Genomic DNA, 23,740 nt, shown 5'->3' with positions numbered 1-23,740 from the left:
CAGGTTAACGTCGTTCGTTGTCTCTCTTGTCCTGCTTCAACCTCGGCATCGTACAACTCGCCGGAGCTGCTCCAACGAAGAAACCCTCCATCACAGTGGAGAAGTACCTCGGGCTCCATCTCCAGACGCCTAAGATTTTCTTCCGCTCCTCCGACATCCAAGTCAGCCGGAGCATCCTCACCGGCCAACCCAATCACGCTGAGATCGACATGGCTTCGCCAAAGAGGTTGTACACTTGTTTCATCTCTTTTTTACTCTACATGTTATATATATTGTCCACTGAGCACACGGATTTTTTCCTTTAGTGTCTCCTTGAAAGAAAAAATGTAGGAATTTTAATTTTCACTTGTCCTCCTTTTCAAATTCCTATTCATGAAGCACAAGACTAAGAGATAGTAGCATAATAGCATTATAACCGTACATTTTCTTGTGGTTTGACTTAATCTCACCATGCTTCTTTGCATCCTGTGATCTTCCAATTGTTGTGAATCAAACACCCAGATTGGCAGAAATCCTGTGTTTTTAAATTCTCTGTTTCGCACGTGCATTCCTATCCTATTCTTGTCTATTTCCTATCCCTGCATTGTTGGAATCCTCCAATTCAAACGAGCCCTTACAGAATTACTTCTCTTACAGATAGTTGTCAAAGAAAACCTTGCGTGGTTTGTCCCGCTCCTGCTGCGCCGTCGTCCACCCCAGCTCAGCTGCTCCAACGACAGAAGGGTCCAGCACAGCAGGGATCCGGCCTCCAGACTGTCTTTCGCCGCCTCAGATCTTCTTCCCCGCCGCTGGCAGCCATGAAAACTGCACTACCATCATCAACCGAGCAGATGACCTCGAGGACTACACGGGTCCGCAAGAGAGGTCGCACTCTTTCGTGTCTGCTTACGTTATGCATCGCTTAATATTACATGCTACTTTATCGTCCTGTTCACCGATTAGACTCTGAGTCAGCTCCAAACTAATGGTCAAACTTGAGTTTTTAAATGGTTGTGGGGTACATATCGGGGCCGCTATCAATAGTATCTATCTACTATCTGGTTAATCTCCGGTGTCTACTATGAGTTTCATGTTGGGTGGGAAACAAACAGTAAAGAAGCCATTATCTGTATTTTTTAACTGAAGCCATTATCTGCCTGCTATTATTGGTTTTGGGTCTATCCACAGGTTGCTACCATCACTCTGGATTTCTGCATGCACTCCTTACATAATCTCACTATGTTTTATTCCTATGCATGACAGTTATTGTAAACAATGGAACTGAACATGTAGAGCAAAAGAGACGAGCCTTGTGTGGCAATAAAATTTCATGCAGACGTCGCTCCATGGTAGGCGCAAAGGCAGCCCCCCCTCCACGCATTTCGGATTGTAATCGAGAGGAAGATATCTGTTCTGAGGGGGATTCAGAAGGAGAAGACAACTCCTATTTACCCCCTGAGGTCTTCGCTCTAACTTGGCATGCTGATGTTGGTTATATCATGCATATGGTGTCTTGCATTGCTTACTTTATACATCAAATATGTCATCTGCTTAGTTTAGACATCCTTTGTGCGAATGCCATCTGTTTAGTTTATTCATCGTTTATGTGAATTATGCAACGCCATCTTGTTTAGCCAGGCATCATATATGTGAATTTTGCAATGCCATCCTGCTTAGCCAGTCATCTTATATGTAAATTATATCAGGCCATCCTTTTTTCGTTACATATTACATTTGTCAACAATGTTATTACATTCAACTGCTCTTCGTGTGCATCAGCCATTTGACACGGTGATGGCAAATTCTGGAGTGAAAACAAGGTCTTCAGAGCAGACTATGCTATCTGACGAAGCGCATATCTCGCTGGTTACGGATAGCTCCTCAGAGGAGGATTCAGAGACAGATGACCAGTCCTATTCCCCCCCCCCCGAGGTGTATGCTCTAACTTGGCAGGGTTATGTTGCTCATATCGTGCGTATGGTGTCTCGCATTGCTATGTCATTTGATTAGTTTAGACATGCTTTGTGTGAATGCCACCTGTTCAGTGTCTAATTACCATATATGTGAATTATGCATTGCCATCTTGTTGCAAGACATTATATATGTGAATTATACAATGCTATCTTGTTGCAAAGGCATTATATATGTGAATTATGCAATGCCATGCTGTTTAGCCAATCATCATGTATGTGAATTATATCATGCTATCATTTTTTTGTATTACGTGTTCCATTTGGCGACAACGTTTGTATATTCAACTACTCTTCCTGTGCATCAGCCATTTGAAGCGGTGATGGAAGTATCTGGAGTGAAAACAAGGTATTCAGAGCAGACAATGCTACCTGCTGAAGCAGACATCTTGCTGGTTACAGAGAGCTCCTCAGAGGAGGATTCAGAGACTGATGACCAGTCCTATTTTCCCCCTGAGGTCTATGCTCAAACTTGGCAGGGTTATATTACCCATGTCATGCATGTTGTCTTGCATTGCTTAGTTTTTACATCATATATGGATTGCCATCTGCTTACTTGCTTACTATATAAATCATATATTTGAATTATATCATGCCATCATGTTTACATAGTACATACACATCATCTATCTGAATTATGGCATGGCAACCCATTTAATAAAGACATCATATAGTTATATCATCTCATCCTGTTTAGTGTTTACAGTCATCATATTTTGAATTATGGCATTCTATCCGTGAATGTATGTGAATTATGGCATGCCAACCTATTTAATAAACACATTATATAGTTATGTCATGTCATCCTGTTTACATAGTCTCATATTTTGAACTATGTCTTTCCATCTTTTTTAGTTAGCCATCATAATGTGAAATTGTGTCATGCTATCCTGTTTAGTTAGCCATCATATATGTGAAATTGTGTCATGCTATCCTGTTTGGTTAGACAACATAAATATGAATTATTTCATGCCCTCTTTTATTCCCCACTATCCATTGCACCTGTCTATCATACAATGTCTATACTTTCAATTACTTTTCTTGTTTATCAGCCATTTGAATTGGAGAGCGTGATGGCAGTATCTAAGGGAGTAACAACACGGTCTTCAGAAAAGATAGTGCTACCAGTTGATGCAGATAGAACCACGGTTGTACTTGCCCAAGGACCAGATCCACCACACATAACCCAGACTCTCGCAGATTGTACCCCTACCCAGTTGGACAGAGAACCAGCTACACCCCTTCTAACCCCAACCCCGGCAGATAGTAACCCAGTTCCAGTTGACACAACACCGTCTCCACCACAGAGCACCCAAACACGAGCAGTTAGTAAGGGAACTGCAGTGCCCAAAGCACGAGGACCACCACTCCGAATCCCAACTCAACGCTTAAAGGAGAAGAAGATTTGTTCTCAGGTCAGGTTCTGTAGCTATGGTTCATACTCCTTTGCTCTTGCATGACTGTATTTACTCATACCAACTATTTTCAAATTTGAAGGATGGAATTGAAACTCCAATGGCGCAACAGGTATGTTTTAAACCTGTTTCTTTAACTGGTTTGCTGTTGTAACCTGCTCTATGTTGATTTCAGTTTCAATTGAATAAACAGTTATGTTCTCATGTCATGCACATTACAAGTGTTGTTATTGCTCTATAGTTACCCACACTTATATTCTGTCTATTCTGCTTTGTCTTGAACAAATATTATTTGAACTGTGTCTCTATCTTGATTTGGCAACAAAAACTAGAATGGTATAGACCATAAAGTGACCATGGTACATAGATATATGTTTGTTTCATGTTGTTATCCTGTCCACTTTACTACTGAACTCATTTACCAAAATGAGTTTCATATACAACATGGTAAACATGTGATGTGTCTGCTTGTTTCTCTTTTAGAATGCGGACAAAATATTGGAGAACAGTACCGCGTTATCCAATGGTAAAGGAAGTAATGCAGATAAGGTTCAAGATAGTGAGACATCCCTGTTGGTCTCCAAGAAAGCTGATAAAAACTATCTTGACGACAGTGAGGGAACCCAAAAGTCCTGTCTTGATGTAGTGTTCGAGTTACTGGCCACTACTGCTGGCACAAGCTCTTCGAACTCGCTGCCTGAATCAGTTCGTCTTCTTGAGTCTCAACTTCAAGTTGAAAGACATCGATCAGATGTGCTGCGACAGGAAGCTGAAGGACTGAGGAAGTCCCTGCAGAATTCAGATGCATATTTTCTGGTGCAACAGCAAGCGCTGGAGGATTTAAGCGCCAAACAAGAGAAAGTTAATAAGCTTGCTAAGCATCTTGCCAGCATTATGGGTACCCAGGATATTGTTTCTTGAGATCTTCTGAAGTGGTTTCAGTTCTGGATTTGTTTTGCTGCGGCGTTTATTTGCGCTGGTCGCCAACTTTGACAACCAGTGTATATGATATGCTACTTTGTTCCCTATATTTGCACTGGTGGCGAACTTTGATGCCAGTGGATGTAATATGTGTAATAGCCGTGATAGCCTAGCGTTAGTTGCTTGCTTATTTATTTCCTTGTTGTCTTTTTTATTTGTTTGCTTGTAGTCATTGAAGTTCTTTTTCCGCGGTTAGCTAGTCGCTGCAATAACCAATTTTTTAAAACTAGGCCACAATAACCATGGGTTAATATTTACTGTAGTGACACTGGGCCTCCTACTGGCCGTAGAAACAGTGGGCCATCTACGGGCCGTAGAAACAATGGGCCTTCTACGGGCCGTAGAAACAATGGGCCTTCTGCGGGCCGTATTATCAATGGGCCTTATACGGGCCGTATAATCGATTGGCCAAACATGGGACAAACAGACCGCATTATGGTCGTAAACGGGCTAGAGTTGGAATCGTCCGTTCATGGGCCGACCATAAGGGCCATCATTAATAGGCCGTATTTGATGACGCTATGAAATCGGCCCAACGTATTAACGGACCACAAACGGGCCGACTGTAACCACAGGATGAATTTGGCCCACAAGCAGAAAATGACAGTAACGGGCCGTAAGTAAACGAATGCTGGAAATGAGCCCAAGAATAAATAGGCTGTGAGAAGGCCGAAAGATAACATGGGGTGTAAACGGCCCAACGGAATAACGGGCCGTTAATGGGTATAAAGTGATACACTGTTCATTACGGGCCAGTTTCACCACGGGCCGTTAATGGGTGTAAAGTGATACACTGTTCATTATGTCCCAGTTTCTCCATGGGCCATTAGTAGGCCAAGAGTTACATAGGGCCTCATATGGGCCGAAAGACGTCATGGGCCATACATGGGCCAGAAGTGAAAACGGGCTGGAATCATATTGGATGGCCCAAATGACGCTACTGGGCCTAATTCAGATAGGGTGTAATGGGCCTTGGGTTAGCGGGCTGTAAATGGGCTATATTCGAACATGTCGTTAACAGGCTTTCCATGGGCTGGCCCGCCAGCTTTTGACCAAGTCAAATGGGCCGACCTTTTCATAGGAATGGGCCTCTGTTGGGCCGTGCCACGTGTCGACGTATCATAGGCGCCTTCCGTCCAATGAGTGGTTGACATCTGTCCCAACGATGAGCCGACACGTGTTTCCTCCAGCCAATGATGATTTTACACGTGGAAAATCCCCATTGGTCAGGGCTGTTAACGGGTTATCGGATCCAAAACCCGACCCGATAGCTTAACGGCGTTCTGTTACGGTGGATGCCATGCGTCGGTCACCCTTGACGAAAGCACTTCTATGATGCGCGATTTATCGTCATGGAAGTGGACACTTCCATGATGATAATTTTGGTAATGTCATGGAACACTTGTACGACAGCACATGTATGACTATCTTGATTCTGTCATAACTTTGTCATGGATGTACATGCATGACAAAAAAGCGACCTACTGTGACAAACACGTATCATCACGGAAGTGTATTTTTTTGTAGTGAACTCTTGTGACCCGTGTACACCTCACAATGGTTTCAAATGAGAAAATGTCTCCAAGTCTTCAATGGTTTCAAATGACCCGTGTACACCTCACTACGGCTGCTAACTCCAAATCATGTGTAGCATAATTCAACTCATGGGGCTTAAGCTCTCGTGAAGCATACGAAACAACTCTTCCCTGCTGCATAAGTACTGCTCCAAGTCCTCGACGTGAAACATCACAATACACCTCGTAATCCTTGCACTGACCTGGCAGAATCAACACTGGCGAGGAAACCAAACGTTTCTTCAACTCCTGGAAACTGGCCTCACATTCCTCAGTCCATTTGAATTTGGTATCCTTCTTCAACAACTCCGTCATAGGTTTTGCAATTTTTGAGAAATTCTTTATGAATCTCTGGTAGTATCCTGCAAGTCCAAGAAAACTCCGGATCTCTCCAACTGTTGTTGGGGCTTCCCAGTTTGTCACAGTGACAACCTTGGTAGGATCTACTGCTATTCCTTCTCCGGATATAACATGTCCGAGGAATCCAACTTCTTTCAACCAAAACTCACATTTACTGAACTTGGCGTATAACTGATATTCTCTGAGCTTACCAAGTACCAAACACAAATGTTCCTTATGTTCTTCGTCATTCTTCGAGTAAACCAGAATATCATCAATGAACACTACGACGAACTTATCCAAAAACTCCATAAACACTTTTTTCATCATGTTCATAAAATAGGCAGGTGCGTTAGTCAGACCAAATGACATAACGGTATACTCATACAGCCCATACCTTGTGGTAAAAGCTGTCTTAGGTATGTCCTGCTCTCGAATCTTCAACTGGTGGTATCCTGATCGCAAATCGATCTTGGAAAATACCTTTGCTCCTTGCAACTGGTCAAACAGATCATTGATCATGGGCAGTGGGTACTTATTCTTGATTGTTACTTCGTTCAATCCTCGATAATCAATAACCATCCTTAACGATCCATCCTTCTTTTCCACTAGAAGTACTAGCGATCCCCAAGGTGACAAACTTGGGCGAATATATCCCTTATCCAGTAACTCCTTAATCTGCTTCTTAATATCCTCCAAACCCTTTGCAGGCATTCTATACGGTCTCTTAGATATTGGTCCTGTGCCTGGCAAAAGCTCAATTAAAAACTCAATGTCCCTATCCGGTGGCATGCCTGGTAACTCTTCTGGAAATACATCCAGAAAATCCTTTACCACCGGTACTTCCTCATGTACAACTCCTGTTAGGGAATTTACTTGAGTCCTATTCGGCACATGCCGCGATACATACTTGATCCTTCTTCCTTCTGGGGTGGTAAGCATAATCGACTTACTGGCGCAATCGATGTTTCCTCCATAGATCGATAGCCAATCCATACCCAGAATTACATCCAAACCTTGTGTTTCCAAAATGATTAAATCTATGGGGAAAACATGCCTACCTATACTGAATGGCACTTGAAAACATCCTTGACTGGCCATATACTCCCCTCCTGGTGAGCTTACTAACATAGGTGTTCTAAGAACCTTGGTGGGCAAGTTGTACTTATCCACAAATCCCCGTGATATGTATGAATGCGATGCACTAGTATCGAAAAGAACGATTGCAGTAAATGACTTAACCAAAAACTTACCTATTACTCCATCTGGCTGGGCTTCAACCTCCTCCACGTTAACGTGATTCACCTGTCCCCTGTTGAAAGGGTTCGGCTTCTTCCCTAAGCTTCCACTGCCATTTCCATTCTGGGCTTCAGGACATTCATTGGCGTAATGTACAGTCTTCTGACACTTATAGCAAGTGACTTGGCTCAGGTCTCTCTTGGTTGGGGCTGATGGGTTGGTACGGTTCTGGTCGTTGCTTCCTCCATTCCAATTACCATTCTTAGGGCCATTATGATTGTGCGAGGTACCCCATCCATGGGTATGCTGGAAATGTCCTCCCATTTTTGGGGTAAAACATGGCTTCTGCTGAGCTCCAGAATTGTACTTCCCTTGTCCATACTTCCTCTTGCGGTTCTCAATCTGCTGCTGCTTCCCTTCAATCATGAGAGCTCTATCTACCAACTCCTGGTAGTTTTTGAAAGTTGCTACCATCAACTGCATGCTTAGATCATCATTCAGTCCTTCCAGAAACTTCTCTTGCTTAGCTGCATCCGTAGCTACGTCATCTGGGGCATAACATGCTAGTTTACTAAAGTCATCCACATATTGGCCAACTGTCTGTCCTCCTTGGCGCAAGTTGTGAAACTCACGCTTCTTCATGGCCATAGCTCCTGCTGAAACATGGGTAGTACGGAAAGCCTGCTGAAATTGGTCCCATGTCACCGTGGCTATAGGATAGGTGACAGTGTAATTCTCCCACCATGATGCTGCTGGTCCATCCAACTGATGTGCGGCAAAGTGCACCTTCTCAGCATCAGTACATCCTGTAGTGGTTAACTCCCTTCCAATCTTGCGGAGCCAATCATATGCTACTATAGGCTCGGTGCTACTAGAGAACACCGGCGGATTTAGCCTAAGAAAACGGGTTAAGTGATCAATAGGTGGTGGTGGTGGTGGTGGGTTGTTGTTGTTGTTGTTCCCCTCATTCTGATTCTGGACTAGTAAATGCATCAATGTATTCTGCTGCTGGATCAATTGAGTGAGCTCCGGTGGAAATGTGAATCCATTGTCACGTCTCGAAGGCATCTGATGGGTTCAGAAAAGATGAGAATTAAGAATAGAGAGAGGTCTAGAGAGAAAACACTACCCATATGCACATGAGGCAAATGCAAACAAAATCACTTCATTCAATCAAACAAGGGCATACAATCGGTCTAACTATCGCAAAAGTTCTTGGACTACTCTATTTACGTGGTGGAATACTACTACTGATGAGGTGGTCTACTAGAAATATTCTTCGGTTGCAGACTCCATGATATCTGCTCCAGCTTCGTCAACATAGTCATCATCGCTCAGGTCAGAGTCGGTATCATCGATGATGATGTAATCTTCCGGGCGAATCTCCTTGGGTTCTTTGTCTTCTTCTACTGGTGTAGGGTCTCCCATAAATATTCCGATCTTCTTGATCAGGTTGTCATTCTTCTCCACTAGTACGACGATTTCCTCCTCATAATCTTCACGTGTAGCCTTGAGTTCTTCCTCCAGTTCCATGATTCTTGTCATCGCCTTCTTCAGATCTATCATGTATGCGCACATCTGGTTCTCCTGATGTCGAATGTGCTGGTTTAACTCCTGGATATAAGCTGCGATTGATCTGTCCTTCTTGGTGTTGATCATTTTCCAGTGCTCATCTCGGCGCCCACAAATCTGGTAGATAGTATCCTTGAGATCATTGCGGTAAACTTCTCCAATACGTCCCATGGCGATGTGGGCTGCCATGCTCTTTCCTAGACTCCAGGTTGGTGCATCAAAGGAAAACTCTATGGGCACGGTGACTGGCATGAATGTCCTTCCTGGAACTTGAACTTGAATCATCCAACGCTCCGCTTCGGGTAAAGTGGCGTTGTAGGTCTCGGTGAAGCTTGGTACTCCAATGTCCAGGTACTTAGTAACTTCCTTCAGGTGGCGTCCAAAGGGTGTATCCTCATCCGGTTGTGTGAACTTGTTCCTTGCATCCGCCATCCAAAAAGAGTAGAAAAGATGAGGATTCAGAAATGAGAAGAGTGAGTAGTGATCTAGGTCTTTATCTTAGTGGTCGTGTCCTACAGTCAGTGTGTGCTCTGATACCATCTTGTAGCGACCAGACCTCAAACGGTCTGATCTCTGTGCTTTAGTGTCATCCCTGGATCAGTAATGCTGACACGCACAGTACTTGAAGGATTTATAACAGAGTAGCAATCACACACTTATTACATCGAATGTCTCAAAAGAGAACTTATTACAGTAAAATATGGCTTAAGGCCATCTAACAATGATAACAACGGAAGGCTTGGAAGATAAGTGAGTCCATCAACTCCAACGGCATCACTGAGTATAGAACCACGACCTAACGGCACCTTACTCGTCGTCTAAAAAGTCTGCAACATGAACGTTGCAGCCGTAAAACGGGTCAGGACGTGGAATATGCTGGCAAAGTAACACATAGAGAATAATGAACAGAATAGGCTATTCTATATGCATATATGGCTGGTGGAAAGCTATATGGTTACAGTTTTACATAAAGTCAGTTTTTCCCTACTGCAAAGGAATAAATTTTATTTAACTATCATGGTGGTTGTTAAACATTGAGAGTGTAGACACCCTCTCAATCCCAATTAAGCATCAACATAATAACCCAACAAAATTAATTAGAGTAACATGATGAGATTCACATGATAATCCAAGTATTAGATACTCAGGATGTCCATAACAGGGGACACGGCTAACCATGCTTAGTCACTCTGCAGAGGTTTGCACACTTTTCCCCACAAGACTCGATCTCCTCCGTTGGGATTCTCGCACTACATGGTGTTTGAGAAACGGATGACCGAGACATAGTCTTTCAGAAGCGCTAGCACCTTACGATCGGGTAGACCGTTACACCTACTTTCCCCTACATCTGCTAGTCTACCACTGTAAGAGTTCGCACAACTTAGTAAACTATGCTAGAGCCCATAGTAGCTTGTGGCTGCACACGGAAGTTTCTAGTATGAATAATCTCATGATCCCTTTGAGCCTGGGTGGCGGTCCATAAAGAAAAACACAGGCAATCGTTGGAATACCCAGGTGCCTCAATCCACCCAGATGTGTATTAAAGTTGCCACCTTAAATAAACCATTAATAAACAATCTCACATCTGTCATGGATACACTCACCCAATCCACGTCTACTAACATAGCATGTCAAAATAAGCAAACGTAGAAGTAACTCCCAAGGGTTTGATAATAAAACAGGTAATAGGTACTACCTCATCTACTTTCCCAGAACCCACAATTTAATTAGATCCTAATCATGCAATGTTTGAGGATTGATCTAATGCAATAAAACTAGGTAGTAAGAGGTATGATCAAAGTGTTACTTGCCTTGCTGATGATCCACGTAACCTAGAGATTCAAAGTAGGAAGCGGCGCACTCCGGGTACTCTATTGCAAACAAACAAGCATACAATAAGTACTCATCTAATGCACAGGTAAAAGTCAAATAAGAAATACAACCATAAAGTTCAACTTAAGAACTCTGGTTTGCAAAAAGAATCAAACCGAACGAAGCAACGAAAGTCAAACGGCGAAAAAACAAACTTCATTTACTAATCTGGATCTAAGTCAAATTTCACAGATGCAAAAACTTGTTTGACTTGGTTAAACGGAAAGAGGGTTTCGAGACGAAAGTCCAGGTGCTTGAATCGCCTGATTCCGATAAATGAGCGAAAAGTTAAACTAAAACGAAAATCGGATCAGAAATCGCGATAAAAAATAATCGCGGAAAATCCAAGAAAAAGAAAAACGATGAATAGGCTAACGAAAGAATGTTCGCTGTCTGCGGCTAAACGATGAAAACCGTTCGTAAAAACAAATGAAAAAGCAGTCGTTCGCTAAATAACTAAACCGACGAGAATAAACCTAACCGGATCAGAAAAAAAACGGATCTAGGTTTTCAAAAAAAGGATCGGTTTTCTAAGAAAAACCGGCGGCTATCTCGATTCCGGTGAGTCGGCGACGGCGGGTGGGTCCAGCAGGGCGGCGCCGAGCTCCGGCAAGGCGGCGCGGGCGGCGGCGGCGGCGGGCGGCAGCGCGGGGGGCGGCGGCGGGCTAGGGTTAGGGTTTCAGGTGGGGTGGCTGTAGCGGGCCTCGGGGTGCGGCTTATAAAGGCCAGCCGGGCCAAGTGTCCTAGTCGGACACGGCCCGGTTAGGTCGGTTCGTTTTTTTAAATAATTTGACGTGCAGAAAAAGAAAGAAAAAAAATACTAAACGGACTCCAAAAATCCCGAAATAAATTTTCCCCGACTTATAAAATCAAGCCGGAGAAAGTGAACATTTATTTGGGGCCTAAATGCAATTTTGAAAAATGCGCATTTTTCCTAAATTCAAATAAAACAGCAAAAAATACTCCAACATAAAAACCTTATTTGATTTTTTATTAAATCCTCAATATTTCTTTATTTTGGGAAAGTCATTTTATTCCCTCTCACTTCTTTTTATAATTGAAATAATTGAAGATAAAATAAATAAAATCTAATGATCCTATTTTCAAAATTTGAGAAAAACCCAAATATGAAAATAACGAAATCCCCAACTCTCCCCGTGGGTCCTTGAGTTGCGTAGAATTTCTGGATCAGGCCCAAAAGCAATAAAATATGATATGCAATGATGATCTAATGTATAACATTCCAAATTGAAAATTTGGGATGTTACACCCTACGGGTTCGAGAACTATGTAGACATGATCGAGACTCATCTCTGGTCAATAACAAATAGCGGAACCTGGATGCTCATATTGGTTCCTACATTTTCTACGAAGATCTTTATCGGTCAAACCGCATAACAACATAAAAAATATTGGGCGAAAGAAGTACCAGAGGGAGGCCACCCTCCATCCACGAGGGTGGGGGCGCGCCCCCTGCCTCGTGCGCCCCCTTGTGGCCCTCCGATGCCCATCTTTGGCTATATGGAGTCTTTCATCGAGTAAAAAATCATAAGCAAGCTCACGGGACGAAACTCCGCCGCCACGAGGCGGAACCTTGGCGGAACCAATCTAGGGCTCCGGCAAAGCTATTCTGCCGGGGAAACTTCCCTCCGGGAGGGGGAAATCATCACCATCATCATCACCAACGATCCTCTCATCGGGAGGGGTCCAATATCCATCAACATCTTCACCAGCACCATCTCATCTCAAACCCTAGTTCATCTGTTGCCTCCAATCTTTGTATCCAAACCTTAGATTGGTACATGTGGGTTGCTAGTAGTGTTGATTACTCCTTGTAGTTGATGCTAGTTGGTTTATTTGGTGGAAGATCATATGTTAAGATCCATTATGCATATTAATACCCCTCTGGTTATGAACATTAATATGCTTTGTGAGTACGTACGTTTGTTCCTGAGGACATGGGAGAAGTCTTGCTATAAGTAGTCATGTGAATTTGGTATTCGTTCGATATTTTGATGAGATGTATGTTGTCATACCTCTAGTGGTGTCATGTGAACGTCAACTACATGACACTTCACTATTTGTTGGGCCTAGAGGGAGGCATTGGGAAGTAATAAGTAGATGATGGGTTGCTAGAGTGACAGAAGCTTAAACCCTAGTTTATGTGTTGCTTCGTAAGGGGCTGATTTGGATCCATATGTTTCATGCTATGGTTAGGTTTACCTTAATACTTTTGTTGTAGTTGCGGATGCTTGAAATAGGGGTTAATCATAAGTGGGATGCTTGTCCAAGTAAGGATAATATCCAAGCACCAGTCCACCCACATATCAAATTATCAAAGTACTAAATGCGAATCATATGAACATGATGAAAACTAGCTTGACGATAATTCCCATGTGTTCTTGGGAGCGCTTTCCTTCATATAAGAGTTTGTCCAGGCTTGTCCTTTGCTACAAAAATGATGGGGCCATCTTTCTGCACCTTATTTACTTTCATTGCTCGTTACTCGTTACAAATTACCTTATCACAAAACTATCTGTTACCGATAATTTCAGTGCTTGCAGAGAATACCTTGCTGAAAACTGCTTATCATTTCCTTCTGCTCCTTGTTGGGTTTGACACTCTTACTTATTGAAAAGGCTACGATAGATCCCCTACACTTGTGGGTCATCAAGACGCTTTTCTGGCGCCGTTGCCGGGGAGTGAAGCGCCTTTGGTAGGTGGAATTTGGTAAGGAAAAATTTATATAGTGTGCTGAAATTTACTGTCACTTGTTGTTATGGAACATAATCCTTTGAGGGGCTTGTTCGGGGTATCTTCACCCCGACCAGTATAGCAAAGAGTTGCTCCTCAACCTACTGAACATATTGAAAATGTTTACTTTGAAATTCCTTCGGGTATGATAGACAATCTACTAGCTAATCCTTTCACAGGTGATGGAACATTACATCCCGATTTGCACCTAATCTATCTGGATGAATTTTGTGGATTATTTAAGCTTGCAGGTATTCCCGAGGATGTTATCAAGAAGAAGGTCTTCCCTTTATCTTTGAAGGTAGATGCATTGACATGGTTGAGGCTATGTGATGATATTGGATCATGGAACTACCAACTATTGAAATTGGAATTTCATCAGAAGTTTTATCCTATGCATCCGGTTCATCGTGGTGGTAATTATGTATATAATTTTTGGCCTCGCGAAGGAGAAAGTATCGCTCAAGCTAGGGGGAGGCTTAAGTCAATGTTATATTCATGCCCCAATCGTGAGCTCTCAAAATAAATGATTATTCAAAAAAATTATGCTCAGCTTTCTCTCAGTAATCGCTCCATGCTCGATACTTCTTGTATTGGATCTTTTATGATGAAGACTATTGAATTCAAATGGGATTTATTGGAAATAATTAAACGCAACCCTGAAGCTGGGGACCTCGACGAAGGTAAGGAGTCAGGTATAACACCTAAGTTTGATTGTGTTAAATCTTTTATGGATAGCGATGCTTTTCCGTGAATTTAGCACTAAATATGGACTTGACTCTGAGATAGTAGCTTCCTTCTGTGAATTATTTGCTACTCATGTTGATCTCCCAAAGGAGAAGTGGTTTAAATATAATCCTCCCATTGAAGTAAAAGTAGTTGCACCTATTAAAGTTGAAGAAAAGACTATCACTTATAATGATCCTGTTGTTCCTACTGCTTATATTGAGAAACCACCTTTCCCTGTTAGAATAAAGGATCATGCTAAAGCCTCAACTGTGGTCAACAAAAGTAATATTAAGAGACCCAAACCTCCTGAACAAATTAAAGTTGAACCTAGTGTTGATATGGTCAAAGATCTCTTGGCCGATAATATTGATGGGCATGTTATTTACTTCTGCAATGAATCTACTAGAATTGCTAGACCAGATACTAAAAATAAACATATACCTATTGTAGGCATGCCTGTTATTTTTGTCAAAATAGGATATCATTGCTATCATGGCTTATGTGATATGGGTGCTAGTGCAAGTGCAATACCTCATTCCTTATACCAAGAAATTATGCTTGATATTGGACCTGCTGAGATAGAAGAGATAGATGTTACAATTAAGCTTGCCAATAGAGATATTATTTCCCTAGTTGGGATTGTTAGAGATGTTGAAGTCTTGTGTGGGAAAGTTAAATACCCCGCTGATTTTCTAAGATAGACTGTAATAATGCTAAGATGACTTTTGTCCCATTATATTTGGTAGACCCTTCTTGAATACTATTAATGCTAAGATAGACTGTAATAAGGATATTGTTTCTGTTGGTTTAGGGGATATGTCTCATGATTTTAATTTTCTAAATTTTGTAGACAACCCCATGATAAATAATTGCCTAGCAAAGATGAAATTAATTGTCTTGCTTCTATTGTCGTGCCTCCTAGTGATCCTTTAGAACAATATTGGCTAGACCATGAAAATGATATGTTTATGAATGAAAGAAGGGAAATAGATGAAGTATTCTTTAAACAAGGACCTATTTTGAAGCACAACTTGCCTGTTGAAATCTTAGGGGATCACCCTCCAGCTAAGGCTGATCTTGTGTTTGAGATTAAACCGTTACATGATACTCTTAAATATGCTAACCTTTCAGAGCATGAAGAAAAGAAATTATTGAGAACTCTAAAGAAGCACCGTGCTACTATTGGATACACTACAAGAAACCTGTTAATCCATGACAGATTTCTCATGACGTTTTCGGAAACCGTCATCGATGTTCTAATTCAGCCGCGCAAACCCACACGAGCCCGCCCAAAGCCCACTTGAGCCCGCCCAAACCATTCCTGTATAAAACCTAACCCTAACAGGCTAACACTCCCTTCCCCAATCTCTTTCTCCTCCTCGCCGCCGCCCCCTCATCTTATCCCTCATCCTCGATCCCCTCCACTATCCCTCCTCCGCACCCTCACCGTCCCTGCGATGCCTCCTTCCTCCACCTCCCCACATGCACCTTCTCTCTTCCCCAGAATTTCCTAAGCTTCCTCCACTCCAATGGCACACATCCCCCATCCCTCGTACTAGGTGCAGTGGCAACGACATCCTGGGGGCGCGTAGATCTAGAACGGAACAGAACCCCGACGTCGGCCTTGTTGAACCGGAGCGGCCGTGCGGTGGTCGACGATCTACTGCGACGGCTGGAAGCAGCAGCAAACCCTCGTCGCCACTAGTTACCAGCGCGGCTCCCACCTGTCCTGCTGGCTTCCTCGACGTCGTGGCCTCGTACTCCTCCGCGACCCCCGTCCAGGTTCTTTTGCCGGCTCTGACTAATGCTGTGGTCGTGGATCCCTGTAGAGGAAAGGTTGCTCGCGTCCCTCTCTCTGATGTACGGACGCGCGCGTCCCTTTGGCTGTCGGTGGCAAGCAGCCAACATAGAGCAGCACAGCAGGAACGGCGGCCGTGCATCTACCTCGAACTCCACCAAACACCAGCCACCATAGGTAACCAGCTCTGCTCCTGCTCTTCTTTTTTGGATGGTTGTTCTTGTTGGCAATGTATGTCTGCTCTGACGTATGTGATTTCAGTGGCGGTGGTAGGATCCGAACATTACTTTGTCAAGGTTTTTAAATGAAAAAATTATAGACAAAATAAACAGGAACAGAAAAGACCACACATATTTTTGGTTGCAGCTTTTTGCCAAATTTATCCATTTATCATTGGTGTCATTACCAAATACAAGACCTAAGAAGTCAAAAACAAGCGTTTTACTATGAAAAACAAGATCTTGATTTCTTAATAAGAGAAAAAATTGGAAGAGGAAGAAGATGTAGCGTACAAATAGAAGAAAAAGGACCTTGTGCTAGACTCCTTGTGCACTCGCCGATCACCAGAATTACAGTACTGTAGACAGTCGGAGACTGGCTGAGGACGTGGCCATGCTCACGGAGGTGTTTCCGGACAGCGGGCGATTGGCGGCCGGCAGCATCAATGCTGCTTGGTGTGCAACATGCGCATCCATGCATGATGTGCTCCAACCTGCCGGTATTGTGCCCCCGTTGGCCTTTAGGGATTACATGGGAAGGTGAAAAGGAGAGAAGTAGTAGTAGTAAGAGTAATCACAGGATTTGAGGATTGGCTTATTAGGGAAGCTATATAATTAGGATGGCTGCGTAATTTCCTTTGCTATATTGGGCCAGCCAAATCATAGGCAAAGCAGATAACAAATGGGTATGTTGTAGTCAGTTTATAGAACTTGTTTTTTACCGATGGGGGAGGCAGACGTGGTAGTCTCTGGCATGTCAAATTGTTGTGTAGTCGCTTGACTACCCAGCTATAGCGTGGCTTCGCCACTGTGTGATTTCCTACCTAAATTAAAGTACACATAGGGTTGTGAGACTTGATCATGCTGTCACCACTGGGTAATGTGAATTGAATGGATAAATGCTATACTGGACCTTATGGTTTGAGCACTACAACAAATCTGAATGTTTTCACATGTCTCTTTCACAAGTATGCACATCAACTGTTTAATTACTATAATATATTGCAACGAATAATATCTGTTACATATTTAATGCCAACCGTCTACTTATGTAACTGATAATTGGTTATAGCAGTGTATGTTTATTTAGTTTAATATGAGTGTACTTAATTAAGTCTCAATTTTCTTTCCTTTTCTTGCCTTATTTTCGTAGAGTTTTGTTCTGTGTAACTTGATCTCAGCTTTCAAATCAGTATTGAATAGATGAAACTCCTACAATCATCCACTACAATTGTGGGTTGAGGTTAACACCCTAGCATCTCCTGAGGTTTACAATGCATTAACATTCTTGCATGTCCTGAGGTTTAGCCCGTGTTACCATGGCATTCAGTTTCTCTTATATATGCAAGAAGTATATATTCAGCTACTTATCTTCATGTATTTTGCAATATTATCAAAAAAATTGCCTGCCCTTTAGAAGTGCATTTCTCTGCAAACCTTTTCTATTATCCATGTGAATGGAGCTAAGCATGTGAAAGCTTTAAAGGGCTGTTTGGATCGCTGCTCGCAGCCGCCTGTCCAAAATATTGGTAGTTGACCAGGCTGGCGAGTTCGTTAGGATGAGCGCTGATGTTTTGGCTCGCCCTGCCCACCATAGCTCTTATAGTCTATATTTGCACCAACTATTTGGCGAGGCTCCGGCGGCCAAATCGCTCGCCAATTATTTGGTGTGTCCTCCTTTGGCGAGGCTGACTCCGGCACAAACCAAACAGATCCTAATCTTGCACTCATCCGTGTACATTTCTGCCCTTGTTCTGTAATTCAACAATTACCATAGAACTAATAAACTTAGAGCACCAAAGTATATATTTCTCTTTCCAAAGTATACATGTTTAATAATATTTCATTTTTCTTTATTTTAATAGGACATTTATTTCAACGATCTTAGTAAAGATTTGTTCTAGCCACATATAGTAACTGAATGATGCTCTAATTTTCCAGGATAGATATTCCACCAACCATCTCACTATTAATATTTATATTTGATTTATTTCTTTGTGATACTAAGATGTGCCTATGTGTTCTTTCTGCATGCCAAATCCTTTTCTGCCTGACGATAAAATGTCCATGTTGACTGACAAATGCAATATTGCTGTATATTGTTCCTTGTACTTTTCATTTATTGCGGGTGAGCTAATTAGTGTCATTTTAAATAAGTGTTTGTATGAATCTTTCCCATAATTTATTCGTCATGTGGATAGTTCTCACATTTTTAGCTATTCTTTTGTAGGTAGCTGAGATAGAACAGAAGACAGTTGGGTTTGGTTTAGATGGGTTACTCCACTTGGATAGGAACAATGATACTACTGCGAACACGATTACATATTATGTTTATCTAAATGTCCAGTGTGACTGATTTGTAATTTTAATGTTATTGTGATCCTTATTTTGTAGTTGTGAATTTGTAATTGTGCACTACAGTATTGTTTCTAGTTTAATAGAGATTCTTTACTTATTTTGTGTGGATAAGTATTTCGCATCCTGGGCCGAAGATGGGATGGAGCAGGCCAAGACCAATAATAATCCAGTAAAATTAATGTGGACATAAGGCATACTATAAAGAATATTAAAATATTAAAAAATGGGTGAAGGCCCAATAAACAAATGGACTATATGGGCCTAAATTAATGATTGTACAAATATAAATGGGTTGTATTGTTGGGCTGCCACATCAGATCCACCATGATGCCACATCAGCTGCCACGTCATGTACATCCATGACGGATAGGTCTGTCATAAAGGTTTGGGCCTGTTTAGGGCCGGATGGGCCTAGGGTAGATCGATGACGGTCAAACATCCGTCATGGAGGGCACGGTGTCAAATTATGATGCGATATACATGACGGATTTCAAATCCATCATGGACAACCATCCATGATAGTTTTTCACTAGTCTGTGGTGGACCGAAGCTATCATGGATTAACAGATTTCTTGTAGTGATATACTCTTGATGATCTTAAGGGCATTAGTCCCACTCTCTGCCAGCACAAAAAAAAATTGGAGAAGGATGCTAAACCGTTTGTTGATCACCAACGACGGTTAAATCCTAAGATGAAAGAAGTCGTAAGAAAAGAAACACTAAATCTTCTAGAGGCAGGTATAATTTATCCCGTTGCTGATAGTCGGTGGGTAAGTCATGTCCATTGTGTCCCTAAGAAGGGAGGTATTACTGTTGTTCCTAATGATAAAGATGAATTGATCCCACAAAGAATTGTTACATGTTATAGAATGGTAATTGATTTCCGCAAATTAAATAAAGCTACTAATAAGAATCATTACCTTTTACCTTTTATTGATCAAATGCTAGAAAGATTATCCAAACATACACATTTTTGCTTTCTAGATGGTTATTCTGGTTTCTCTCAAATACCTGTATCAAAAGAGGATCAAGAAATGACAACTTTTACTTGCCCTTTCGGTACCTTTGCTTATAGACGTATGCCTTTTGGTTTATGTAATGCACCTACTACCTTTCAAAGATGTATGACTGCTATATTCTATAACTTTTGTGAAAAGATTGTTGAGGTTTTCATGGATGATTTCTCCGTTTATGGGACTTCTTTTGATGATTGCTTAAGCAACCTTGATCGAGTTTTGCAGAGATGTGAAGAAACTAATCTTGTCTTGAATTAGCAAAAGTGCCAATTTATGGTTAATGAAGGTATTGTCTTGGGTCATAAAATTTTTGAAAGAGATATTGAAGTTGATAAAGCTAAAGTTGATGCAATTGAAAAGATGTTGTGTCCTAAGGACATTAAAGGTACAAGAAGTTTCCTTGGGCATGCCGATTTTTATAGGAGGTTCATTTAGGACTTCTCTAAAATCTCTCAGCCTCTGACCAATCTCTTACAAAAAGATGTTCCTTTTGTCTTTGATGATTACTATGTAGAAGCATTTGAAATACTTAAGAAAGCTTTGGTTTCTGCACCTATTGTTCAACCTCCTGATTGGAATTTACCATTTGAAATTATGTGTCATGCTAGTGATTATGCTGTAGGGGTTGTTCTAGGACAAAGAGTTGATAAGAAATTAAATGTTATTCAATATGCTAATAAAACTCTAGGCAGTGCCCAAAGAAATTATGCTACAACTAAAAAAGAATTTTTTAGCAGTTGTATTTGCTTGTGATAAGTTCAGACCTTATATTGTTGATTCTAAAGTCATTGTTCACACTGATCATGCTGCTATCAAATATCTTATGGAAAAAAAGATGCTAAACCTAGACTTATTAGATGGGTTCTCTTGCTACAAGAATTTAATTTGCATATTATTGATAGAAAGGGAGCTGAGAACCCCGTTGCAGACAACTTGTCTAGGTTAGAAAATGTTCTCGATGACCCACTACCTATTGATGATAGCTTTCCTGATGAACAATTAGCGGTCATAAATGCTTCTCGTACTGCTCCATGGTATGCTGATTATGCTAATTATATTGTTGCTAAATTTATACCACCTAGTTTCACATACCAGCAAAAGAAAAAGTTCTTCTATGATTTAAGACATTACTTCTGGGATGACCCACATCTTTATAAAGAAGGAGTAGATGGTGTTATTAGACTTTGTGTACCTGAGCATGAACAGGAACAGGTCCTACGCAAGTGTCACTCCGAGGCTTATGGAGGACAAGATGCTGGAGATAGAACTGCACAGAAGGTATTGCAATCCAGTTTTTATTGGCCTACTCTCTTCAAGGATGCCCGTAAGTTTGTCTTGTCTTGTGATGAATGTCAAAGAATTGGTAATATTAGTAGACGTCAAGAAATGCCTATGAATTATTCACTTGCTATTGAACCATTTGATGTCTGGGGCTTTCGTTATATGGGACCGTTTCCTTCCTCTAATGGGTATACACATATTTTAGTTGTTGTTGATTACATTACTAAGTGGGTAGAAGCTATTCCAACTAGTAGTGCTGATCATAACACCTCTATTAAGGTGCTTAAAGAAGTTATTTTTCCGAGGTTTCGGGTCCCTAGATATTTAATGACTGATGGTCGTTCACATTTTATTCATGGTGCCTTTCGTAAAATGCTTGCTAAGTACGATGTTAATCATAGAATTGCATCTCCATATCATCCACAGTCTAGTGGTCAAGTAGAACTTAGCAATAGAGAGCTTAAATTAATTTTGCAAAAGACTGTTAATAGCTCTAGAAAGAATTGGTCCAAGAAACTTAATGATGCATTATGGTCTTATAGAAATGCATACAAAAATCCTATGGGTATGTCTCTGTATAAAATGGTTTATGGTAAAGCATGTCACTTACCTCTTGAATTAGAACATAAGGCATATTGGGCTATTAAAGATCTCAACTATGACTTCAAACTTGCTGGTGAGAAGAGGCTTTTTGACATTAGCTCACTTGATGAATGGAGAACCCAGGCTTATGAGAATGCCAAACTGTTTAAAGAAAAAGTTAAAAGATGGCATGACAAAAGATACAAAAATGTGAGTTTAATGTAGGTGATTATGTATTGCTATACAACTCCCGTTTAAGATTTTTTGCAGGCAAACTCCTCTCTAAATGGGAAGGTCCCTACATCATCGAGGATGTCTACTGTTCCGGTGCCATAAAAATCAACAATTTCGAAGGCACAAATCCGAGGGTGATGAACGGTCAAAGAATCAAACATTATATCTCAGGTAATCCTATAAATGTTGAAACTAATGTTATTGAAACTGTAACCCCAGAGGAATACATAAGGGACACTTTCCAGAATGTTTCAGACCCCGAAAAGGAATAGGTACGTGGTATAGTAAGTAAACCGACTCCAAAACAGTTCTAATGGCAATTTTTCTCCGTTTTGGAATATTTAAGAAAATGGGAAAATAAGAAGCAGACCAGAAAGGAAACGGGGCTTCCACGAGGGTGGAGGGCGCTCCCCCTGCCTCGTGGGCACCTCGTGTGCTCTCTAGACTCTGTTTTCTTGCACGATACTTCTTTTGGTCGGTAAAAATTCATTATATAATCCGCGGAAGGTTTTGACCACCGTATCACGCAAATATCCTCTATCTTTGTTTCGAGCTATTTTTCTGACAGATCTAGATCGCCATGGCTTCTTCAAGTGCCCCCAAGGACAAGTTCTTCGAGAAGGTCATCAACCCCTACCTTGCGGAGGTGCTGCAACACCCTCAAACCATTGAGATGCATGAGGGTTTGCTGCACATTCGTGATGTGGAGGGACCAAGGAGGACCGGAAGCGTGGAGACAAGGCTCGAGGCGTTGGAGCAACAAGTTTTCAAGTGCCAGGAGATGGTGGAACGTGGACTCGACTCCAATCATATAATGATCATGGAGTTCACCAACAACCACAAGCTGGATGACAAGAACATTGGGGAGGCCATCTTCAAGTTTCACGAGAAAATCGAGCACCTCCAAGCCCAGATCTATGACCTAGAAAACCAAAATTGTGAGTAATAATATAGATTCAAGAGGATGAGTTTGGCTGCAGATTTGAGGATCCCGGAGACTCGATCATCCTTCTATGATGGTGAGCCTATGACTTGGAAGATGGATGACAAGCCTACATCATCAACAACTCCTTCACCACTACCTACGAGGAAGGAAACATAAACACATGGGTATGGGCACTCCCCTTGGCAACTGCCCAGCTTGGGGGAGTGCCCCGGTATCGTATCACCATCACACTTTTATGTTTACCGCTTTTCTTAGTTCGATCCTTTTGATAATATATTGATCTAGTAGAATAAAGTTTTAGTGTGATCTAGTTGTGAGTTTAGCTTTATGATCCTTCTATGTAATCGAGTCTGTGAGCTATATATAATAAAGATTAGTGTTGAGTCAGGGGCATGATTATTTTTCTATGATCTTGAGGGAATAAAATAAAAGAGAAAGAATAAAAAGAAATAAAGGGATCATATGGATCTTATGGAGAGTAATGACTTCACATATAAAGAGTATGATGAATAAAAATGGTTGAGAGTTGACAAACATAGTTTTGGTCATCGTTGCAATTAATAGGAAGTAATAAAGAAAGAGAGGTTTTCACATATAAATATACTATCTTGGAGATCTTTTATGATTGTGAGCACTCATTAAAATATGACTTGCTAAAGAGTTGATGTTGGACAAGGAAGACAACGTAATGGGTTATGTTTTCTTACATCTAAGATAAATTATATTGTCATGGATCATCCAATTTGTTGAGCTTGCCTTTCCCTCTCATGCTAGCCAATTTCTTTGCACCAAGTAGAGATACTACTTTGCTTCCAAATATCCTAAAACCAGTCTTGCCATGAGAGTCCACCATATCTACCTAGGGATTGAGTAAGATCCTTCA

General features: G+C 41.5%; 1 protein-coding gene across 2 annotated transcripts; it reads left to right on the top strand.

The window, feature by feature from the left end:
* The first annotated feature begins 15,795 nt into the window (after positions 1-15,795).
* On the top strand, positions 15,796-18,895 carry LOC123058670 (uncharacterized). 2 transcript variants are annotated; one of them, XM_044481376.1, is made up of 3 exons: positions 15,796-16,181; positions 16,254-16,399; positions 18,671-18,895. In XM_044481376.1, the coding sequence occupies exons 1-3, from the start codon at positions 15,907-15,909 to the stop codon at positions 18,676-18,678; spliced, it is 429 nt and encodes a 142-aa protein (XP_044337311.1). In that variant the 5' UTR covers positions 15,796-15,906; the 3' UTR covers positions 18,679-18,895. The 2 variants fall into 2 exon arrangements, with proteins under 2 accessions (XP_044337311.1, XP_044337310.1); XM_044481375.1 differs by having other exon boundaries at positions 15,796-16,399.
* The last annotated feature ends 4,845 nt before the right edge of the window (positions 18,896-23,740 follow it).

This window comes from Triticum aestivum, chromosome 3A (assembly GCF_018294505.1).
Source record: "Triticum aestivum cultivar Chinese Spring chromosome 3A, IWGSC CS RefSeq v2.1, whole genome shotgun sequence".
Taxonomy (NCBI): Eukaryota; Viridiplantae; Streptophyta; class Magnoliopsida; order Poales; family Poaceae; genus Triticum; species Triticum aestivum.
The sequence above is the reverse complement of the archived record's forward strand: the minus strand, read 5'-3'. Positions and strand labels throughout refer to the sequence as shown.

What these genes read in the sequence shown, in the direction of transcription:
- LOC123058670 (XM_044481375.1), top strand. Translation starts at nt 15,907, where the DNA reads ATGCACCTTCTCTCTTCCCCAGAATTTCCTAAGCTTCCTCCACTCCAA.